Source organism: Lepisosteus oculatus, chromosome 26 (assembly GCF_040954835.1).
Source record: "Lepisosteus oculatus isolate fLepOcu1 chromosome 26, fLepOcu1.hap2, whole genome shotgun sequence".
Classification (NCBI taxonomy): domain Eukaryota; kingdom Metazoa; phylum Chordata; class Actinopteri; order Semionotiformes; family Lepisosteidae; genus Lepisosteus; species Lepisosteus oculatus.
Window position 1 is genome coordinate 5,737,888 of NC_090721.1, and position 17,482 is coordinate 5,755,369.

Consider the following 17,482-nt stretch of genomic DNA (forward strand, 5'->3'; position numbering starts at 1 on the left):
GCCGAAAGGTTGTGTCCGTTCAGTACAGAATAAACCTTTACCTGTTCCAATTCACCCAAAATACATTTTAGACACCCTAAAGCGTCGAAGTTCGCGCACTGCTGCGTCATTCTCGGCTTTGCATTATATTTTACGACAAAAAAAACGACAACCGCAGTAAAAGTCGAGATTCTGCGTATCCAACTGCCCAAATAGCGAGGCGTAAAACTGCAGAAAATGGGATTTGCAACGTGAGTTGTCACGTGTTCCACCCCCCGGAAATGGATTTCTTAAAGGAGAATTGCAACTTCCTCTCAAATGTTAGATACTTGCAGGGAGTTGAAAGGCTGTTCTGTAAAATATTTCAGAACTTTGGCTTTCCTTTCATTATTACTTTTTGTGCGTGACTCCGTTCTCTGTTGCGGTTATAGCATTTGGTTCCAATTCTTATAGGATAATTGTTTCCTTTCATGATGCGGTACAGTTTGGCTACGTTTCTAACCTCCGTTCTTTTTATGGGCGCTTCTACAACAGGTTCGTTGTTCATCTATCCTTTAATTTTCAGTAACTGCTCCGTCCTGCTGTGAGTCGGAGCCGTCTTTATTGCTCAGTGTTTATTCGTTTTCATACGAAGAGCAGTTTTCCATAAAATGTGATTCACAAGCTATGCAAAGCGTAGTTTTATGACCAGCTTAGTTTCTGGCCCGTGTGTGCATTAAAATATCAGAATGCCCCTACCTAATCATTGACATACAGATAATTGTTTATATGCAATTTGTAGATGACAGCACCATGGCAAAGATACCAGGAGGGAAGTTTAAAATGGGCACGAACGCTGCAGATGGCAGAGATGAGGAATCGCCAGTAAGGGACGTCGCTGTGGGGGCGTTTAAAATCGACAGGTACCCCGTTACCAACGCAGATTTCAGGTGTGCACAACTAATCCTGACCGCACTCAGATCCGAAATAGAATCGGAACAGTGTTTTTTTTCCTCTTTGTCAAGTTGTATTCCTTGTGTAACTTATCTTAAGGGAAAATGAACTATACGCATCGGTTACATCAAACACCTCTATGCGTTATTTGACAGTGTGTAGCAAATGAAGACTGCAACTTCTTCAGTGTGAAAGGTGTGCAGTGAAAATGTTACAGATTTTTGTACGCTAGGTATCTCCTCCAGATACATTTGGCTTTCAAAATCGTATACCTAATTGCTATTGAACTCACAACGCTTGTATGTCTTTATAGAATTGCAAACTGAAATATTCTTATCTGTTTTAATCTTGAGGACTGGAGTAACACATCTCTGTCGTAGGTTTATGTGTAAATGTACCTTCCTACCATTTCCAGAGAGTTTGTGAGAGCAAAGAAATACAAAACTGAGGCCGAGACATTCGGTTGGAGTTTTGTATTCCAGGATTTTGTTTCCGAAGAGCTCAAGAGCAAAGTAACTCAAAAAATTGAAGTAAGTGCCTCTTTACTGTTATCACTACTTATATAGCCATCAGATCTGACACTAGAACATAAATCAGGAAGTATTGTTGCTGGAGCAAAGTGCTTTTTATCCCCGAGAAGGCATTTCTGTTTTCTTTTTGTGGAAAGTACAGGTATATGGAATAAAAATAAAGGTCATATGTTTATTGGATGCAATTTAAAAAAAAGTAGGTGACTATATTTGTTTTGTACTGTCTAGAGCCTCATGTGTTCATGTTTAACTCCAATTGTAACCCTGCCCTGTAAAGTGACGCTCTGTGATTTCCGCAGTCTGCCCCCTGGTGGATACCCACTGAAAAGGTGTTTTGGAGACAGGTAGAGTCTTCTTGTCTTCTCAATTAATTGCTACTCCTGTATAAGCAAGCTCATTTGTGCATTTGGTGTAATTTGTGCTGAGATAATTCTTTAGCTGATTTTTGACTTGGAGTTCTTGAATATAAAACACTTGTGTTGATGCCATGTTGATATACCTTCAAAAGGAACCAAGGTAAAAAAGTACTAAGACATTTCCGGTGCATCTACACCTTGCAAGTACAGTGCAATTTCTCTGCAGATCGAAACTTTTAAACTTGATTTGTTTTTTGACATAACATTCCGAGTACATCCTACTCACTTACCCAGCCTGCAGGTCCTGGTTCCGGTATAAAGGACAGATTGGATCAGCCAGTTGTGCAGGTGAGCTGGAACGATGCCCAGGCCTACTGTAAGTGGAGGGGGAAGAGGCTGCCTTCTGAAGAAGAGTGGGAGTTTGCAGCCAGAGGAGGGCTGGAAGGTGGGCCTCTTGAATAGGTGTGCGATTGCGGATGTCTAATCCAGTTCCGTGTGTCGAGCTCAGATATGTGCCATTGCACTTAAATAAGGTGAATTTCAGTCCTGTTAGAAGGCAGCTGATATACACATGCCTCCAAGCGCCATAATGCAAATATACTGTATGTTTGAAAATCTTTTCAAAGGAATCCCCAATTGTTAATCATCATATTGTCTCTTTCTGTAAATCTCCCAGGCCGAACGTATCCATGGGGCAACAAGTTTCAAACGAACCGCTCCAACTTATGGCAGGTTAGTGTGATTTAAAACTTTGCATTACATTTTCCCTGAATAGTTTAACTGGTTTGTACATTATGCCTTGTAAAAAAATGATTGCTGATTTTTGTTTCAAGAACAACTATAGGTTGGGGGAATCTTCTGTCAGTGACATATTGAAGAAAAAAATTAAATATAGTTTGACCTTAATACTTTAGTTTTTATAAAGTATAACTTAAGGTCATTTATGAAAGTTTTTAATACTGTAGCATCTTTGCTTATTACATATGAAAATAAAATCACAGAACTGTTCACCCACATGCTCATTTTTGACAGGGTAAATTTCCAGAAAACGACTTAGCAGAAGATGAGTATCACGGGGTCTCTCCTGTGAAGGCATTCCCTCCTCAGAACAACTTTGGTGAGCCTTTTCTCACTTCCCGAACACTCTTCATTTACTTCTTTCCTTCATTTTATAATGGAGCATTATTATAGCATCTTCAAGAATTACAAGAACCCAAATGGCTTCTTAGAGCTTCTGTTGAATTGGGCTGCCAGTTGTGAGTTGCAGGGTGATGTGGCTGCTAGCACTTAAGTCTTGGTTGTCTGTGTGAGGTTGGTTAATCTGAAGCTTCTTATTCCTGATTCTCAATAAAAAGTCCTAAAATGCCTTTCATTACTGGATGATGTTTTTCCTCATGAAAGCCATTCTGAGTGGGCTGGAGAGGAGGAGATAGATTCTGTTCAAACTCAATCTGTTTAGAAGAGCTCCTTTGCATTTCCCGATGACAGAAGCATCGCTACCCTGGCTCACAGAGTAGGCTAGCTAACGGTGGCTCTCTGTCCCCAGGTCTCTACGACATGCTGGGAAATGTGTGGGAGTGGACCGCCACACGCTTCACTGGCGCGCAACCCATGTACGTGCTGAGAGGGGCATCCTGGATCGACACTGCAGATGGTTCGGCCAATCACAAGGCACGAGTCACCACCAGGTATATCTTGCTGTAGAGCCCTGCTCAGTTTCTGGTTAAGAATCCATTTTATCCATGTTTCGCATTGTCGAGTCAGACTTTACAGCAAACAAGCCTCAGAAAATACAGCACTGTTAAGTGAGGTGCATGGTGAAATGTGTATCAAGACAAATGGAAAGACAGTAATATTGGTGGTGAAAACTGGCTTGTTGCCGTGTAGAATTTTGTTTTTTAAAAGGACCTTCTGTCAAGGGAGGTACATGGAGTTGCAAATGTTTTTTTTTAATATACTAATTCTTATTATAGAATGGGAAACACACCAGACTCGGCTTCTGACAACCTGGGCTTTCGGTGTGCAGCCAGCATTGATGCTACAGGGCAGGACACCAAGCTCAGGACAGAGCTATAGGAAGGGGAAAGTGATGGATAAAAAGGGAAATGTCCCTTGGAAGTGTGGCAATCATTACATCTCTCCTGTGGAGACTGGAAACAGCGGTCCTTTTTTTGTCTTCATTGTTTCGGTTTGCATTTTCAGGGGACTAATGTGAATTTGTAGCGGATTGTGCTTTGCAACGCTGCACAGTAAACCATGTTTTCATTTCTGTTAATGCAGTGATGCAGGAGTTGGCATACAAGAATTCCTCTTTTTGTCTGCTAAATACTTATATGTTGTTTCATTTTTGATAACAGTATATATGATGAACATTTGAGTTTGTATCTTTTCCCCCATCCTTATTCGTCTGGTTTCCACCCACAATGGAAACACATGCTTGTAGGTTAACTGGCCCTAATCTGAGTGTGGGTGTGCCGTGTGATGGACTGGGTCCTGCCGAGGGTGTACCTTGCCCTAGCCCCCGCTGCTTGCTGGGATGGGCTCTGACTCTCCCATGATGCTGTAATGGATAAAGAGGTTGGAAAACGGATGGATGATACATCTGATGTACGCTGAAGTATAAGGGGATTTTATGCAGAAAAAAAAACTTCAAAACAAATTGAAATGACTTTATTTCTTGTTAACAAAAAGCAAAGCTTTTCATTTACAGTATGAAGACACAAGTGTTTTTACAATAAATACAATACAGTGACATTTATTACATCGGAGGTCATTATGCATTACAATGGTCAGTCAGGTCTGAATTACTTTTAGAAGATTATGTAAAGACTAAGCAGGGTAGTTTTTAATTAAATACTTTGTGTTAAGCTTTAACCAGAAGCAAGTTAAGGATTTTTGTAGTTTAATATCAGTTCTGTTTTTAGATGTCCATTTCTAAAGGTGTCAGGGTCAATTGTTCTATTAAATGGATAGACTTCAGATCTGATCTCAGAGTCAACTTAGACTTGGGTAGTATAAATCTCAATCTGTGAGAATTTGCTGGTTTCTTGCGAAACATTTCCCAAATTGTATAAAACTATCAACCTCAGGTAAATGTATAACTCTTTTTAGGAGCATACACAGAGACAATACATTGAACATGTATTTCAGGATTTAAATAAGTAAGACAGCTTTTACACGCATTGGAGATCTTGTCATTGTCTGCTGTAACTGAGAAATTAAGAATTAACTGACTGACCAGGACATCACATTCATTTGTCTGGATCATCTAAGACCCAAGGCCACCAGCTTGTGCAAAACATAAAATAAATATTCTCAGTGTTCATCTATAAAGACTATCCTTCACTATACTATAAAGCAATCAGGGTTACAGACTTGTTAACCCATACCTTAACTGGGTACTTAAGTTTAAGAATTCAATAAGGATTATAGCAGATTAAATATATAGTAGAAACTATTTACAAAACATACTGTGAGGTGGGAAGTGTACCGCCATTACACTTATGCAAACTTCTACATGGTATACTGTAAATTAATATTTCTACAACTTAGTTGCAGAGGAAAAATATCAGGCATATTTTGATTACTAATTTACATTGCCCCATTATTCCCTGTCAGGAGTGCCATTCAGTTTCTGTATTGTAAACAAAATATATTTGCTGATGCTAATACCATGCATTTGATCCTTTTTGTCGTTTTCTTTCATGTATTTATAACATATATAAATATATGTTATATATAAACTATATAACATACAGGTACTATGAGTAAAATGATATACATTTTTGAACTTTCAAATTAACCTGAATCCCATCCACATTTTTTCCTGACATTGGCTTATGTGTCTATACATTTCTTGCCTACACACAAGCCAATGTGCACAATTAACTGTACATTTTAGTACATGCTAATTCAAGTATGCAGGTCAATTGCACTTTTGTCAAGAAAGCCTGTGAGCAAGTCAAAACACATACCTGCAATTTCATCATGCGTTCATTCTACTCACAGACAAAGACGTATTTACAGAGATGCGCAGGCCTTTTGTAAACTACAAGCTTCAGGCTGCATTCATAAAAGATACAAAAATATATTTGTAATGGAAAAGAACTTTAAAATGTTAATTAGGATTTGCTTGCTTTCAATTGCTTTCCTTTAAAGAAGTGTGAAAGAAATCAGAGACACAGCAATCTTAGGGTAAAAATACTAAAATCTATACTTTATATTATTAGTAACTATTCTTAATATAGTTTCATTTACCACCTGCAGCATCTTATGCACTGAAAGGGATTTGCACCTCTGTTTTCAATTAAGACCCAAGATGATGCACTGCCACAATACAAGTTGGCCAGTGGGCCTTCGATAACTAAAAAGCAAGTATTTCTTCTGCATCAGCTGCCAATGATAAAAGCACAGCCTTGGGAGTGTTTTCAAATAAGGCCGCTCTGTTCTGGGCCTGTCCTTTCTTCACCCAGTGTCCATAGATCTTGAAGGCACAGGCATCTATCAGCTTGCGAAATGGCTTTAGTGCATAGGGGTCTCTTATGACCACCTCCTTGGTCACGGGCTTCACACGTCGGTAGTGGTAGTAAATCCGAACAGATGCTAGTACCGTGGTACAGATGACCTGAAATAACACATGAAGAAAAAAAAAAAGAACTTGTGACTTTTTACAAATAGTGCATAACATTTCCACAAAATGAAAAGTATGCAATTTCCCCTCCTGCAACAAACATACAAGCCCCACACAGAGACTTGAGTGTGCAAGAGAAACTTAAAAAGACATGTAAAGAAGCAATACTCATTTAGAAATGAAGCCTATAGGATATGGGCACAGACTGTTTGGAAGTTTCGTATTTCTTTTATATTATTTAAAGAAGTGAAGAATCTGAGAATACATTCATGCAATCAAGAAAGACAACACCGTTTGTTATCATATGACCTCATGTATGCACACCACACCAGCGGTGACACAAAAGGAGCACAAGGAGTTAGAACTGCCTCCAATGAGAGGGCTTTGCTATCCTGAAATCCTGCCAAAGCTGATGCATGCCAACGACAGTCAGGAGCCGTGAAGGCTTCTAAACCCCATTGATATTGGCGTTACCTTGAACTTCCTGTAAGGACTGAAGTAGCGCACTTCCTGTACAATGTATTGCTGGAAGAAGGGGTGAGCCAGGGCTTCTGTAGCAGTGTACCTTTTGCCTGGATCAACTACCAGCAGCCGGGAGATCTGCACCAGAGAAGTAAAGTTCAGAGCTCTATTACACCAGCAAAAACTGGGCACTTCTTAGTTTAAGTGGATCCGAGGTGCTCTGTATTCAGATGGATCTCCTGAACACAGAACCAACAGGTTGCAGTGGTTGACTAGATGTTTTTGGTCTTTATACTTCCCCCATTAACCTTCACATTTTGACTAGGATGTAATTTAGAAGGATTTTGACTAAAGTAATTTAATAGATTAATCGTTTATGGATTGTTAACAGATGAATCTCAATGTAATTTCATTAAATTGCCTTTTCCCACTCCTGGATGTCCTACATTTCCTACTGCCTTTCCCTGTTTGCAGTTGACTTTAACTGACTGGGTTTTACGCAATGCAGTCTGGAATTGGACTCTCTGTGGACAGCCTGCAGCTGTGACGTGGCCTTGCTTACCAGATCTTTAACGGTGTCCGACCGGTCGTCCCATTCAGGGGATGTGAACTCATAGTTGCCACTCAGGATCATCCGCAGCATCAGCATCTGTTTCCTGTGCCAAAACGGAGGAGATCCTGCCAGCAGGGTGTACATGATCACCCCACAGCTCCAGCTGCAAGAAGGATCACAAAGAGACCTCTAAGGATCTGGGATCCAGTTTGAATAAACAGGGGTTTCATTGTGCAGAATTGCAAACACTCTTATCACTGTTACTTCATACAAAGTACTTAACAGAGGCCAAATAACATGTTTAATATAAAGCTCTTTGCTTTGGCATGCAGAAAACCTCAACATATCAGAACAGGGCTGTAATTCTCTAAATCTGCCATTTATGAATATGGAATTGGTAGAAAATTAAAATGTATAATAAAGTATTACACTGAGGTCTCACATATATGATAATAAATATATCTTTTTGTGCAACAGCAAAGGATCTATAGTGATCTTTTTTAGAAAAGCAGCAGCCAAAACTGATTTAAGTTTAAAATACTCAGTGGTAAGTGTGAACCGTTCTGTGCATGTTGAATTCCTGCTTTTCTTACATAATAGTAAATGTGTACCAGACAGGAAAGCACATACTCACAGGTCAGCCTCTTTCCCATATCCTGGAAAGGTTTCATCCACCGAGCACTGAATAATTTCTGGAGCCAGGTAACCAGGTGTTCCACAGATTTCTGCAAAGCAACATAAATGAAGTGAACATTCCATTGAATTTATATAGCTAAAAAGCTTACCTATTTCATTTTTTTCTTCCATAACTTCTAAATGAAAAAATACCATCTCAACAGTGATTTCAAAGGACTGTTTTTGTGCCCTTTACGATTCTTGCTTGTTTGGGGCTTTGCTTGCAGTTACAGTTTAACTTCAAGACTGTATCGGCAAGAGTATGTCAACAAATTACGGATTCTTGAATTAAACAGTGGATCACAGCCACTGTTGCTAATGGGAAACCACAGTGACAACACTCAACAGCTGACCCTTAGCCAGCAAATACCTCCACAAGAGTATTGAACACCTATTACAGTGTCCTACTGCATCTTAATCTTTCTCAGATAAACTAACTCAAACAAGAATGCAGCAAAACAAAATAGTTTTACACTTGTTACAGACACTGAAGGGATGATCTATGTTTCTAGTCCGGAATGGTAGGGAATAGCCCAGTCTTGCTCGCTTTGGCCTGTACTGCCATCTTCACAATGGCATCTTTACTTTTACTTCTCTCATTCATCTTTATGTAAGTTTAAGCTGGCAAGTTTCTAGCAGGCATGGAGCTGTTCAAGCTACAGAATGTATTTATCACCTCTTGAAAGCTTTGACAGAAAACATATTCAACTTTGAACTGGGGAAAACTATTTGACCTTCAGCCTCTTTGGATCATGGCTATGAGATGGTAGACTACCCCTTTACAAACATACATACAGAAAGCCCAGACGTATCATCTTGCCATGACAATAATGTCTTTGATTGTGAAAAAAACAAATGACACATGTTTGTCTTTCCACAGTGCACACCTGTGAGCTTTTGCCCAGGTAGAATCTGACAGGAGAACCCAAAGTCTGTCAGCTTGATGTTCATGTCATCATCTAAGAGGATGTTTTCAGGCTTCAAATCCCTGTGGATGATGTTTTGGGAATGCAGGAATTGGACAACTTCCAGCAAGGAGCGCATGATTTTCCTAATCACCAAAAAAAAAAGAACATTTAACATAAAATGTTATTTTAGGAATATTATAATACTTTTCTAGCTTCCGTAATTCTGCTGTTCCTAAATATTTTATTTCTATTATCACGTTTACTAGTTTTTCTTCTTTTGGCATGTTAATCTGTGCTATGTACCATAGCCCTGTGCAACAGTTTCCTCTCAGACCGATCCTTTCTGTAACATTCTTACTTGACAACAGCACAACAACAGTACATTGACGAGAAAGGAGAACAGCATGTGATCTTGTTAGGAGAAACATATGAAGCATTTACAATAAGTCTACCAGCCCTACAGAGCACAACTACATATAAGACAGATTTATTTTGTATCAGCCGTTACTCACCTGGTTTCCTTTTCACTTAAAGTTACTTTTTCTGTGAGGTAATCAAAAAGTTCTCCTTTTTTCATCCTGTGAGGAAGAAAATACCATACAAATGTATCAGAAGCAAACTAGCTCCCTCATGACTACAATGTGTTGCGAAACATTTACAATGGTTAAAAAGAATTTAAAGAGACTGCAGTGGATTAGATTTACAGATTTCTGATCTGGCATTAATATAAGGAAATAAAAATGTTCTTTGAAATTATCTAATGGCAAATAAAAATAAACGAAATAGAAAATTATGTACAGGAAACACAAACATAGTGGTCAAGCAAATGCAATGTAGTATAGGTGTTTCCAACAAGGCAATATCTTTAAATAAAAGAAACCCCTTGAAAGTCTTGTTGGAGTATACTGTATAGAGAGAATCAGGGCTGTCTAAGCAGAACAGCCTGGGAAGCTGAAATCAGATCTGATAAATGCCAGGGCATGCTCTCATGGGGGGCTAATGGAGGACTATTCTTGTAAAGGAAGAGGTCAGCACTTGTTTCACAGTGTTGTACCCAGCTGATGCCAATGTGCACTGGCAGGGATCAACTTCCAGTTGCTGCCATTACCAAGCTGCTGTGTCTATACGTTATATAAGATGCCCCTGTTTTCACAACAGGCCAAAATGTTTACACCTAAGGACTAAGCAATTATAAATTGCACAATTTATAAACCCTACTTAATCTATCTGGGTCACTAGACACATTTCTGAACAATATGTATTCAATATACTATGCTCCCTGCTTTGGATTTCTTTGTCAAGAGGTCCATCAATAAATATGTTTACAATAAAGGAGTACTGGTTTATGGGCAATCAGTGGATTATGAACAAAAATGTAGGGGTATTGTGCATACAGAGGCTCAGGATGATTGTGCGGGGAGGTTCTGATAAACTGTGGGGATTCCTGTACAAGTTGTGGGTTAGGACTATGTATGGGTTGATGTCTTGTGATATTTATTTTTAATTTAATGTGTGCATGTACTGTTTGTATGATTATGTAAGTCTGTGTGTGTGTAAAACACAATTGTTTGGATACAAAACAAATTTCTGAGAAAACATATAATAAAGTATTGTCGTATCGCACCTATCTGTAATGGCATTTTTGGAAATGCTTTAGATTAAAAACAAACAAAGCTGATTAATGCTTAGAAGAAAAACAAAGCATTGTGATGTGATATGATAGAGACTCCCAAAACAATGACAACAAAAAAATTGTCATCACAAGACCTACAAAACTGGCTAAAAAATCATTTTTGCACCTTTGGAGTAGGAAAAATCTGCTCGACCATATCATCATTTTTAGAAATATCTTTCAAAGATTGGATTTTTTAAATGAGAACATCACATTCTGTTCTTTCAGTGTTTTGATGTGCTCCTTGAATGCTTCAAGTTAGAAATAACGTCTAAATAACCTTTAGTTTTTTTGCTCAAAAAAGGGCGTACTTACAAGTCAAACACCAGAAAAAAGAAGGCCTGGGACTCAAAACAATCTTTAAGTTGAACTGTGTGGAAAAAAGGAAATAAATTAATTGACTTTAAAAATCCTGGATTACTGTTCCCATAAGTGTAAAATGGAAAATATCTTTGCACATATTGTCAATGAATGCATGTATAATCGTTTCTGAGATAAGAGATCTTTAGTAAGTCTCTAAGCACCTTCTCCAACAACCCTTTATGTAGGAAATGCACAAGCCATCAAGGACTAACTATATCATTTCTCATGCTATACACCAACAGTAAGCGGTTTTCTTTTTCTCGTATTGGAAATCAATACAAAATGCCCTAACCCAGGTTAACCTAACTTCCTTTCTACACCATCGATCATCCTAAAAAATGATAACAAAGTATACGTGTGGAATATACTGCAATAAAAGTTGAAATGAATGAAGATCACGTGCAAGGAGGACAGAAAGGTGGAAAGGCACAGTGGTTTGAAGCACCGAACAAACTTACTTATGTATGGCTGGCCATAGACCTTTTTAAGAATCTCAATCTCTTTGGCTGTGGAAACCCGAATTTCCTCGGCCTCCTGGGGTGCCATCCTCTCGGAGGCTATGTCTATGATCTTCACTGCGTAGTCTTGGTGGCTCTTTTTGTCTATGCAGCGACGGACGACACTACTGACCCCTCTGTAAAAACACAACATGTCCATCAAGTTCGGATGCCGCATTTTTCTAAACTTGCAGGACCTCCTATATGATACTGTACTGATCTCTCAAGGCTTATTTTTACAGCTCAAAAATTTGCTCTGCTTGCGGGGATGCCTGGAGTAAAAAAAAACATAAAAATCAGATTTTCCGTAATATATGAGAAATTCAAATGGCAAGCAAGTCTTCAAGACATTTAATAGCTCAGGATTAATCATGGGATGACAAGTAAAAGCGTACAGGGATATATAGTGAGGGGACAATAGTAAGAAGCTAAGGACACAAGTTAAAGTAAGAGAAAAGACAAAAAGATGTCTCTCCTAAGTAGATCTCAGCAAGCAGAGCGCACACACTGTATTACGCACATGGAGTTTCCAGCATATTTCAGGGGATTATTACAACATACCATTGAAATGGTGATAAATTTGCAACCTGCAGATTTAAGACAAATGGAAGCATTGGAGCATCAGAGCACTTAATAACAGCAAGGACTCACACTCTGATTGACCTTGTAGGCTCATTTTAACATTTCACCTGCTTTACGCTGGAAAGTAGCAACCCTTTCTGCTCTCTTGGAATTTTCTTCCTTCCTTCCTTTCCTGGCAAGCAGTGGGCACTAGGCAGAATGCCCCTGGGTGGCACACCAGTCCATCACAGGGCACACTCAGACACAGATACAGAACTGCAACAGCAGGACTGTACCAAACCCACCTCTTCAATTGTTCTGTATGTTTTCTTGGCTTTCTCAGATAAGTATGTCAAACTACGACCCAATTTAAAAGCACGTTCTTTTAGTCTTGGCAAGAAAATGAAAGCTTAACCTTTTGAAAAGTGGCACAGTAAAACAATCATACACAGTGTGCAGAAAGAAATCAGCAAGTACCTCATAAGTAAAACAAAAACTGTACTGATCTGAATAGAAGATAATAGTAAAAATTAATTAAATGAGGCATAATGTTTTGAGTTTTGCAAGCCATCGATAGAAGATTGAATCCAAGTCAAAATATTGTAAAATACTGCATACCACATAAAATTGTGTTTTTAGAATGTAGACTATTAAATAGCAGATCTAGCTTTGCAAGTGCATTTGATTATGGAAAAGTTTTGGACTTACCTGAAGCAGACTGCTGTTTTCAGCACTCTTGCCGTAGGTAACTACATGAAAGAAGCACTCTGTTCGTGTGAACTCAGTGGGCTGGGTGCATGAATGAACTGTGCTGTTGAAATATATGCTCTAGCAGCTCAGAGAGCGCACAGCCCTGATAAGCACATGGCCAACCACATCTCAGGGCAGCAGCTCAATCATTCACACACCCCCAGGCCTCTCCCAAGCTCTGATTGGCTTGCCAGCTTGAAAACATGGTCACAAACATGTTTATCCAGCACAAACTGCTTTAGGAAGAGAGGTTTTTTCCTTGGACCTCCCCTGTTTCTTAAGCTCCTGAAAACAAGGGTTGTGCAGAATGGAAGAGTACAATGTCACATAACACATGACAAAAAGTACATTGTGAAACTGTTTGGTTACTGTGGTGCTTAAATTTGTTAATTTTCTTTATGCATTTTGAAACTAATTCAAATTAATCACACCTCAGCTACCTATCTGATATCATAAATGTCACCATATCACCACTGCTTTTTTCTACTTCTAAAAACGCTTTAAGCGCAGTTCTGGAGTTAATTAAATGCACATTTTCCGTTGAGTCTGTTAACGACGTGCCCTGCTTTCAGTTAAAATGGACAGGATAGAAATGACAGACCTCAGGGCTCAATAAGTTTGTCCTGGATAATTCACTTCAGACAGGGCTGGACTCTGCTCTTGTGAAACTTGGGTTATAAACAATTGCAACAGCCCTGTTTTCTTCCATCTGATTATCCTGTAAACAGGCTGTAGAACATCTTTTGTCAGCCCTCAAAAGGCGAGCACTGAGTGTTCTTGGAAGAAGCCGTCAAAAACAAAAGTCGTGCATTACGTAACCAGGTCTCCAACTAACCAATCAGCACCGCACAGGTCCACATGTGCACACAATGCCGGTGTCTTCTCACGCTCATCGCCAATTGCTGCTGTTGGTGTTTTATCTGGGTGTAAAGACTTTTATTAGGGTATGAAAACCTTTAGTAAAAAAAAAACACGTTTATATCTAATGCTCGGATACTTTGTTTCAGACCCGTGATACATAACAGGCAGCCTCTGTGACGACGAGATGACGGATTTGGCAAACGGTTCTTTGATGACGGACGTGACTGTTTTTCTGGCACGCTTTCTTAACCTCTGGCCCCCAAATCAATCATATTTTAACTCCGATAACTCTTTACTTTACCAGTGACGTCTGTCCATGCACCTGCTCATTTGAGCTTTAAAGCCTTCATGCATAAAAATATCATTGAAGATTAGATCTACTATATCGAATAACCGCTTTTGGTGTTATTTTGTCCGTTATAAAAGTCTATGTACGACTACATAAATATACTGGACATTTGTTTCTGTCAAAAATAACATTATTAATTATATTTTTCCTCAGAAATATTAATTACACTCACTGTCCGTGATAATATAATAAATGGTAGTATGTTAGCATAAAAAAGAGAAGCGTAATCTTTCAAAACCTTTGACACAGTATTAATATCGTATATCAGATTTGTGATTGGAATTGTCTTTAACCGAAATAGAACGTCTTTTACGTCATCTACAGGCACTTTTCAGTATTCCAAAGATGTCATTGTTTTTCATGTCACACTTTAGTAGAACATATCAAAGAGGAAGTGAATAAAAAAGGATTTTAGGTTTGCTGTGGGTAACTTTCAGGTTATACGGCATCGTTTTCTGATCTCCGTTTCGTTCAGTGGACATTTCTGCTTTTGCCATTCAATTCAGTATATCGCGCTTTTGATTGCAAACCTATTGGTGTAAAGTATGGCTACATGGGTTTCTGGGCGTGTCTTGCTCTCTGTCTCATTATGCATCAATAAAGCTTTATCGGCATGCTCCTGTTACAGAAATAAGCTACAGTACGGATAGACGTGTGTCCAACCGAGTCAATTTCACAGACAGGATCAGATGAACTCTGCCCTTTACTCGTCTGAACCCTGACATATTGCTAAGGATATGTCACGGCTATTCTTGTAAGGTATTCTGGGATGCTTAACTACAGGAGAAAACCTTACGTAAAATATTTATACATTTATTTAAATAAGTTGCCTTAACGTTGAAATACTAGTAGTAATACTACTACGGATGGAACAACACCAGTGACAGAATACAGCATTATCTGGTAGCATGGCAACAAGCTTCAGGGTTTCAAAGTTAATCAGGGCAAATTTGCACAACGGTTTGACAATTTAAAAAGCTTATGTCATGAACTTGCTATAGTTCTTATTTGGGTTTAAGCGTATCAAATTATATTGGATATTGTCTGTATCATGATTGCACAGCAGACTACACTGTCCTGAGGCTATACTCTACTTTTACCACGGTGCTCTCCAATACACCTCTGCAAGGATCTATGCAGCATGTACAGTATAGCAAAGTTTTGTCCAATGAATTTAGATGATACCGCTTTAGAAAATTTCCCTGTGAAGCGAAATGACTCCCAACTTTATTACTTTTAAATGATATTTCAGAAGGCCATCAAATCAACACACACGTGTTAGACAAATTCTGTCGACCAAAGTCCGCTTCATCCGGTACAGTAAATACTCGTTACTCCCGACAATCATTCCGTCATTTGTACAGAACATAAAACCGCATGCAAACAGTATTTTACAACTGTATTAAAATTGTATGATTGGGCGCATTGCTTAAAACGTGCATTCTGCAATAGAGCAGCTTACTAAGAAAGGAATAAAAGATTACATTTACCTTCCGAGAATCTCCTTCGGTTCATATTTATCATAAAACACATTGGCTCCCACCCAATCCGGGATGTCCTCCTCTCTCGTCATTTTGAGCTATATAATATCCAAGGTCAATGGACGTCTCCGAGAAGCTACAGAGGAAAGTGGCATCATTTCTTATCCAGTGTACTAAGTGCTCCATATTCTTTGTTCCAATTTGCTGTGTAGTGAAACCTTAAGTGTTGGGGTTCATATTGTACATTTTTGTAATATTAGCAGCAGTCTATTAAAAGTATACAGTATATAACAAGTTATAACAAGAAACAGGTGACGCTGTAGAAAAATGGGATTTAAGGTTACAGTGGACAGAATGCCTCCTAGTGGCTAGATCACGAACATTTCCGAAGTTGATATTAAATAATTATCTTTAAATAAAAGCCTGTTCCCACAACACAACAAAATGCGACCAGCGAAGAATCTTGAACACACACTTCTGTTTGCCTCTTTACATTACGGTCGCACTGCTTTTAGAGAAGTCGTGAAGAAGAAAAACACAACTCCGTTAACAACTGTCACTCATTGCTTCGAAATTAAGTTATTAGATTTTAGGGTCGGTCTCAAAGTCATTTTTCAGACGGCTAAGTGTAAAATCTGTAAGCAAGACCACCTGGATAAAATGGGCAGTTTATTTTTATTGACAAGACTCTATACGTTGACGAATGCAAGTCATCTCACATTAGGGTATGGGCGATTCACAAATGCTGTCCACTAAATCCACAAGGCTTTGCTAAGATACATACTTCAAATATATATTCTTTAATTTCATTTTCAAATAAGACCATTCGGCAAAAAAAACATTAAGCGCTTCAACATTACTAAGATGAACAAAAAGGTTGATTAAGTTTGGCACATTGAGAACACATTACATGCAGAAAATTCTAAAGCATGCACAATACAGGCAACCGTCAGTCATTACGTTTAATCCCGATTGCTTGACCTTTATAAAGCGCCACCTCTTCTTACCAATACTAAGAAAGCCTTGTCAGCCGTTGATCTTTACCATAACCGCTCAAGGTTAGGTCTGACATCCAACATTGCCCTTCATTTTTAAAATAAAATTATAAGTTTGACATGAGTTAACAATTAAAAAAACGAAGCCCGATAGTTAAGGTGCTTACACGAGAAGCTATAAACTGAGACCTGATGCACTGCAGGCTTCTGAGAAGGGCGAATTCGATTGACAAGAGCCAAAAATAAATTGCAACGTGAACCAGAGACACCCTTCAACGCGTGAAGATACATCCCTGCTACATATTTAACAGCTTGCATTCAGAACAGTATAACCTAGAGCTGACCCTAACACTAAACTGAAGCTACAGTGCCCTCTTCTGGATACAGCAATTCTATAATTGTTCATGTCCGTGACACCAAAATAATAAATACCTTACATTGGTATAGCACTTTCATCTTTATGGTCCCATAAAGACTTGCATACTTTATCAACCACTTCAGTGCAGCCCCACCTGGGTAACACACACCCAGCATTCTGCACTGGTACATGTACTATACATATACTCAGGTGGAGAAGTGACAGATTACTTCATCAGAGGAATCACGGGGGAATTTTATGCAGGCCAGATTGCACAAGTCCCAAGTGGATTTTTGTCAGGATGCCAGGGTTAACCCCCCTTACACTTATGAACATGCCCTGGGATCTGTAATGCCAAAGTAGTTAAGACCTCAGTTTAATGTCCCTCCTGGTGGGCAGGACAGCAATCGCAGTCACTAAACTAGGGCAATGGTTTAGGAATTCTGTTCCAGACGGACGACCACAGCCTACTGTTCTACCATCTCCACTTAGAACAGCAACCTGTTCTTAGAAGTATCGCGTCCCAGCATCCCACTACTTACCAACAGCATGGGACCAAAAGTAATTTG

The 17,482-nt window shown here is 39.0% G+C and overlaps 2 protein-coding genes across 6 annotated transcripts; one reads left to right on the forward strand and one right to left on the reverse strand.

The window, feature by feature from the left end:
* The first annotated feature begins 276 nt into the window (after positions 1-276).
* On the forward strand, positions 277-4,168 carry sumf2 (sulfatase modifying factor 2). Its single transcript, XM_069184197.1, has 9 exons — positions 277-513; positions 761-908; positions 1,328-1,442; positions 1,742-1,786; positions 2,093-2,243; positions 2,475-2,530; positions 2,831-2,915; positions 3,345-3,486; positions 3,772-4,168. Exons 1-9 carry the CDS (start codon positions 450-452, stop codon positions 3,872-3,874), a joined length of 909 nt encoding a protein of 302 aa, XP_069040298.1. The 5' UTR covers positions 277-449; the 3' UTR covers positions 3,875-4,168.
* Positions 4,169-4,453: 285 nt separating this feature from the next.
* Positions 4,454-16,817, reverse strand: phkg1b (phosphorylase kinase, gamma 1b (muscle)). 5 transcript variants are annotated; one of them, XM_015367855.2, is made up of 10 exons: positions 16,723-16,817; positions 15,570-15,696; positions 11,520-11,695; positions 11,014-11,068; positions 9,539-9,604; positions 9,006-9,169; positions 8,078-8,168; positions 7,453-7,606; positions 6,903-7,028; positions 4,454-6,422 (listed from the first exon to the last, which is right to left on the reverse strand). In XM_015367855.2, exons 2-10 carry the CDS (start codon positions 15,650-15,652, stop codon positions 6,162-6,164), a joined length of 1,176 nt encoding a protein of 391 aa, XP_015223341.1. In that variant the 5' UTR covers positions 15,653-15,696; positions 16,723-16,817; the 3' UTR covers positions 4,454-6,161. The 5 variants fall into 5 exon arrangements, with proteins under 5 accessions (XP_015223341.1, XP_069040297.1, XP_006641087.1 ...); XM_069184196.1 differs by having other exon boundaries at positions 16,605-16,781; XM_006641024.3 differs by having other exon boundaries at positions 16,568-16,780.
* Positions 16,818-17,482: the final 665 nt, after the last annotated feature.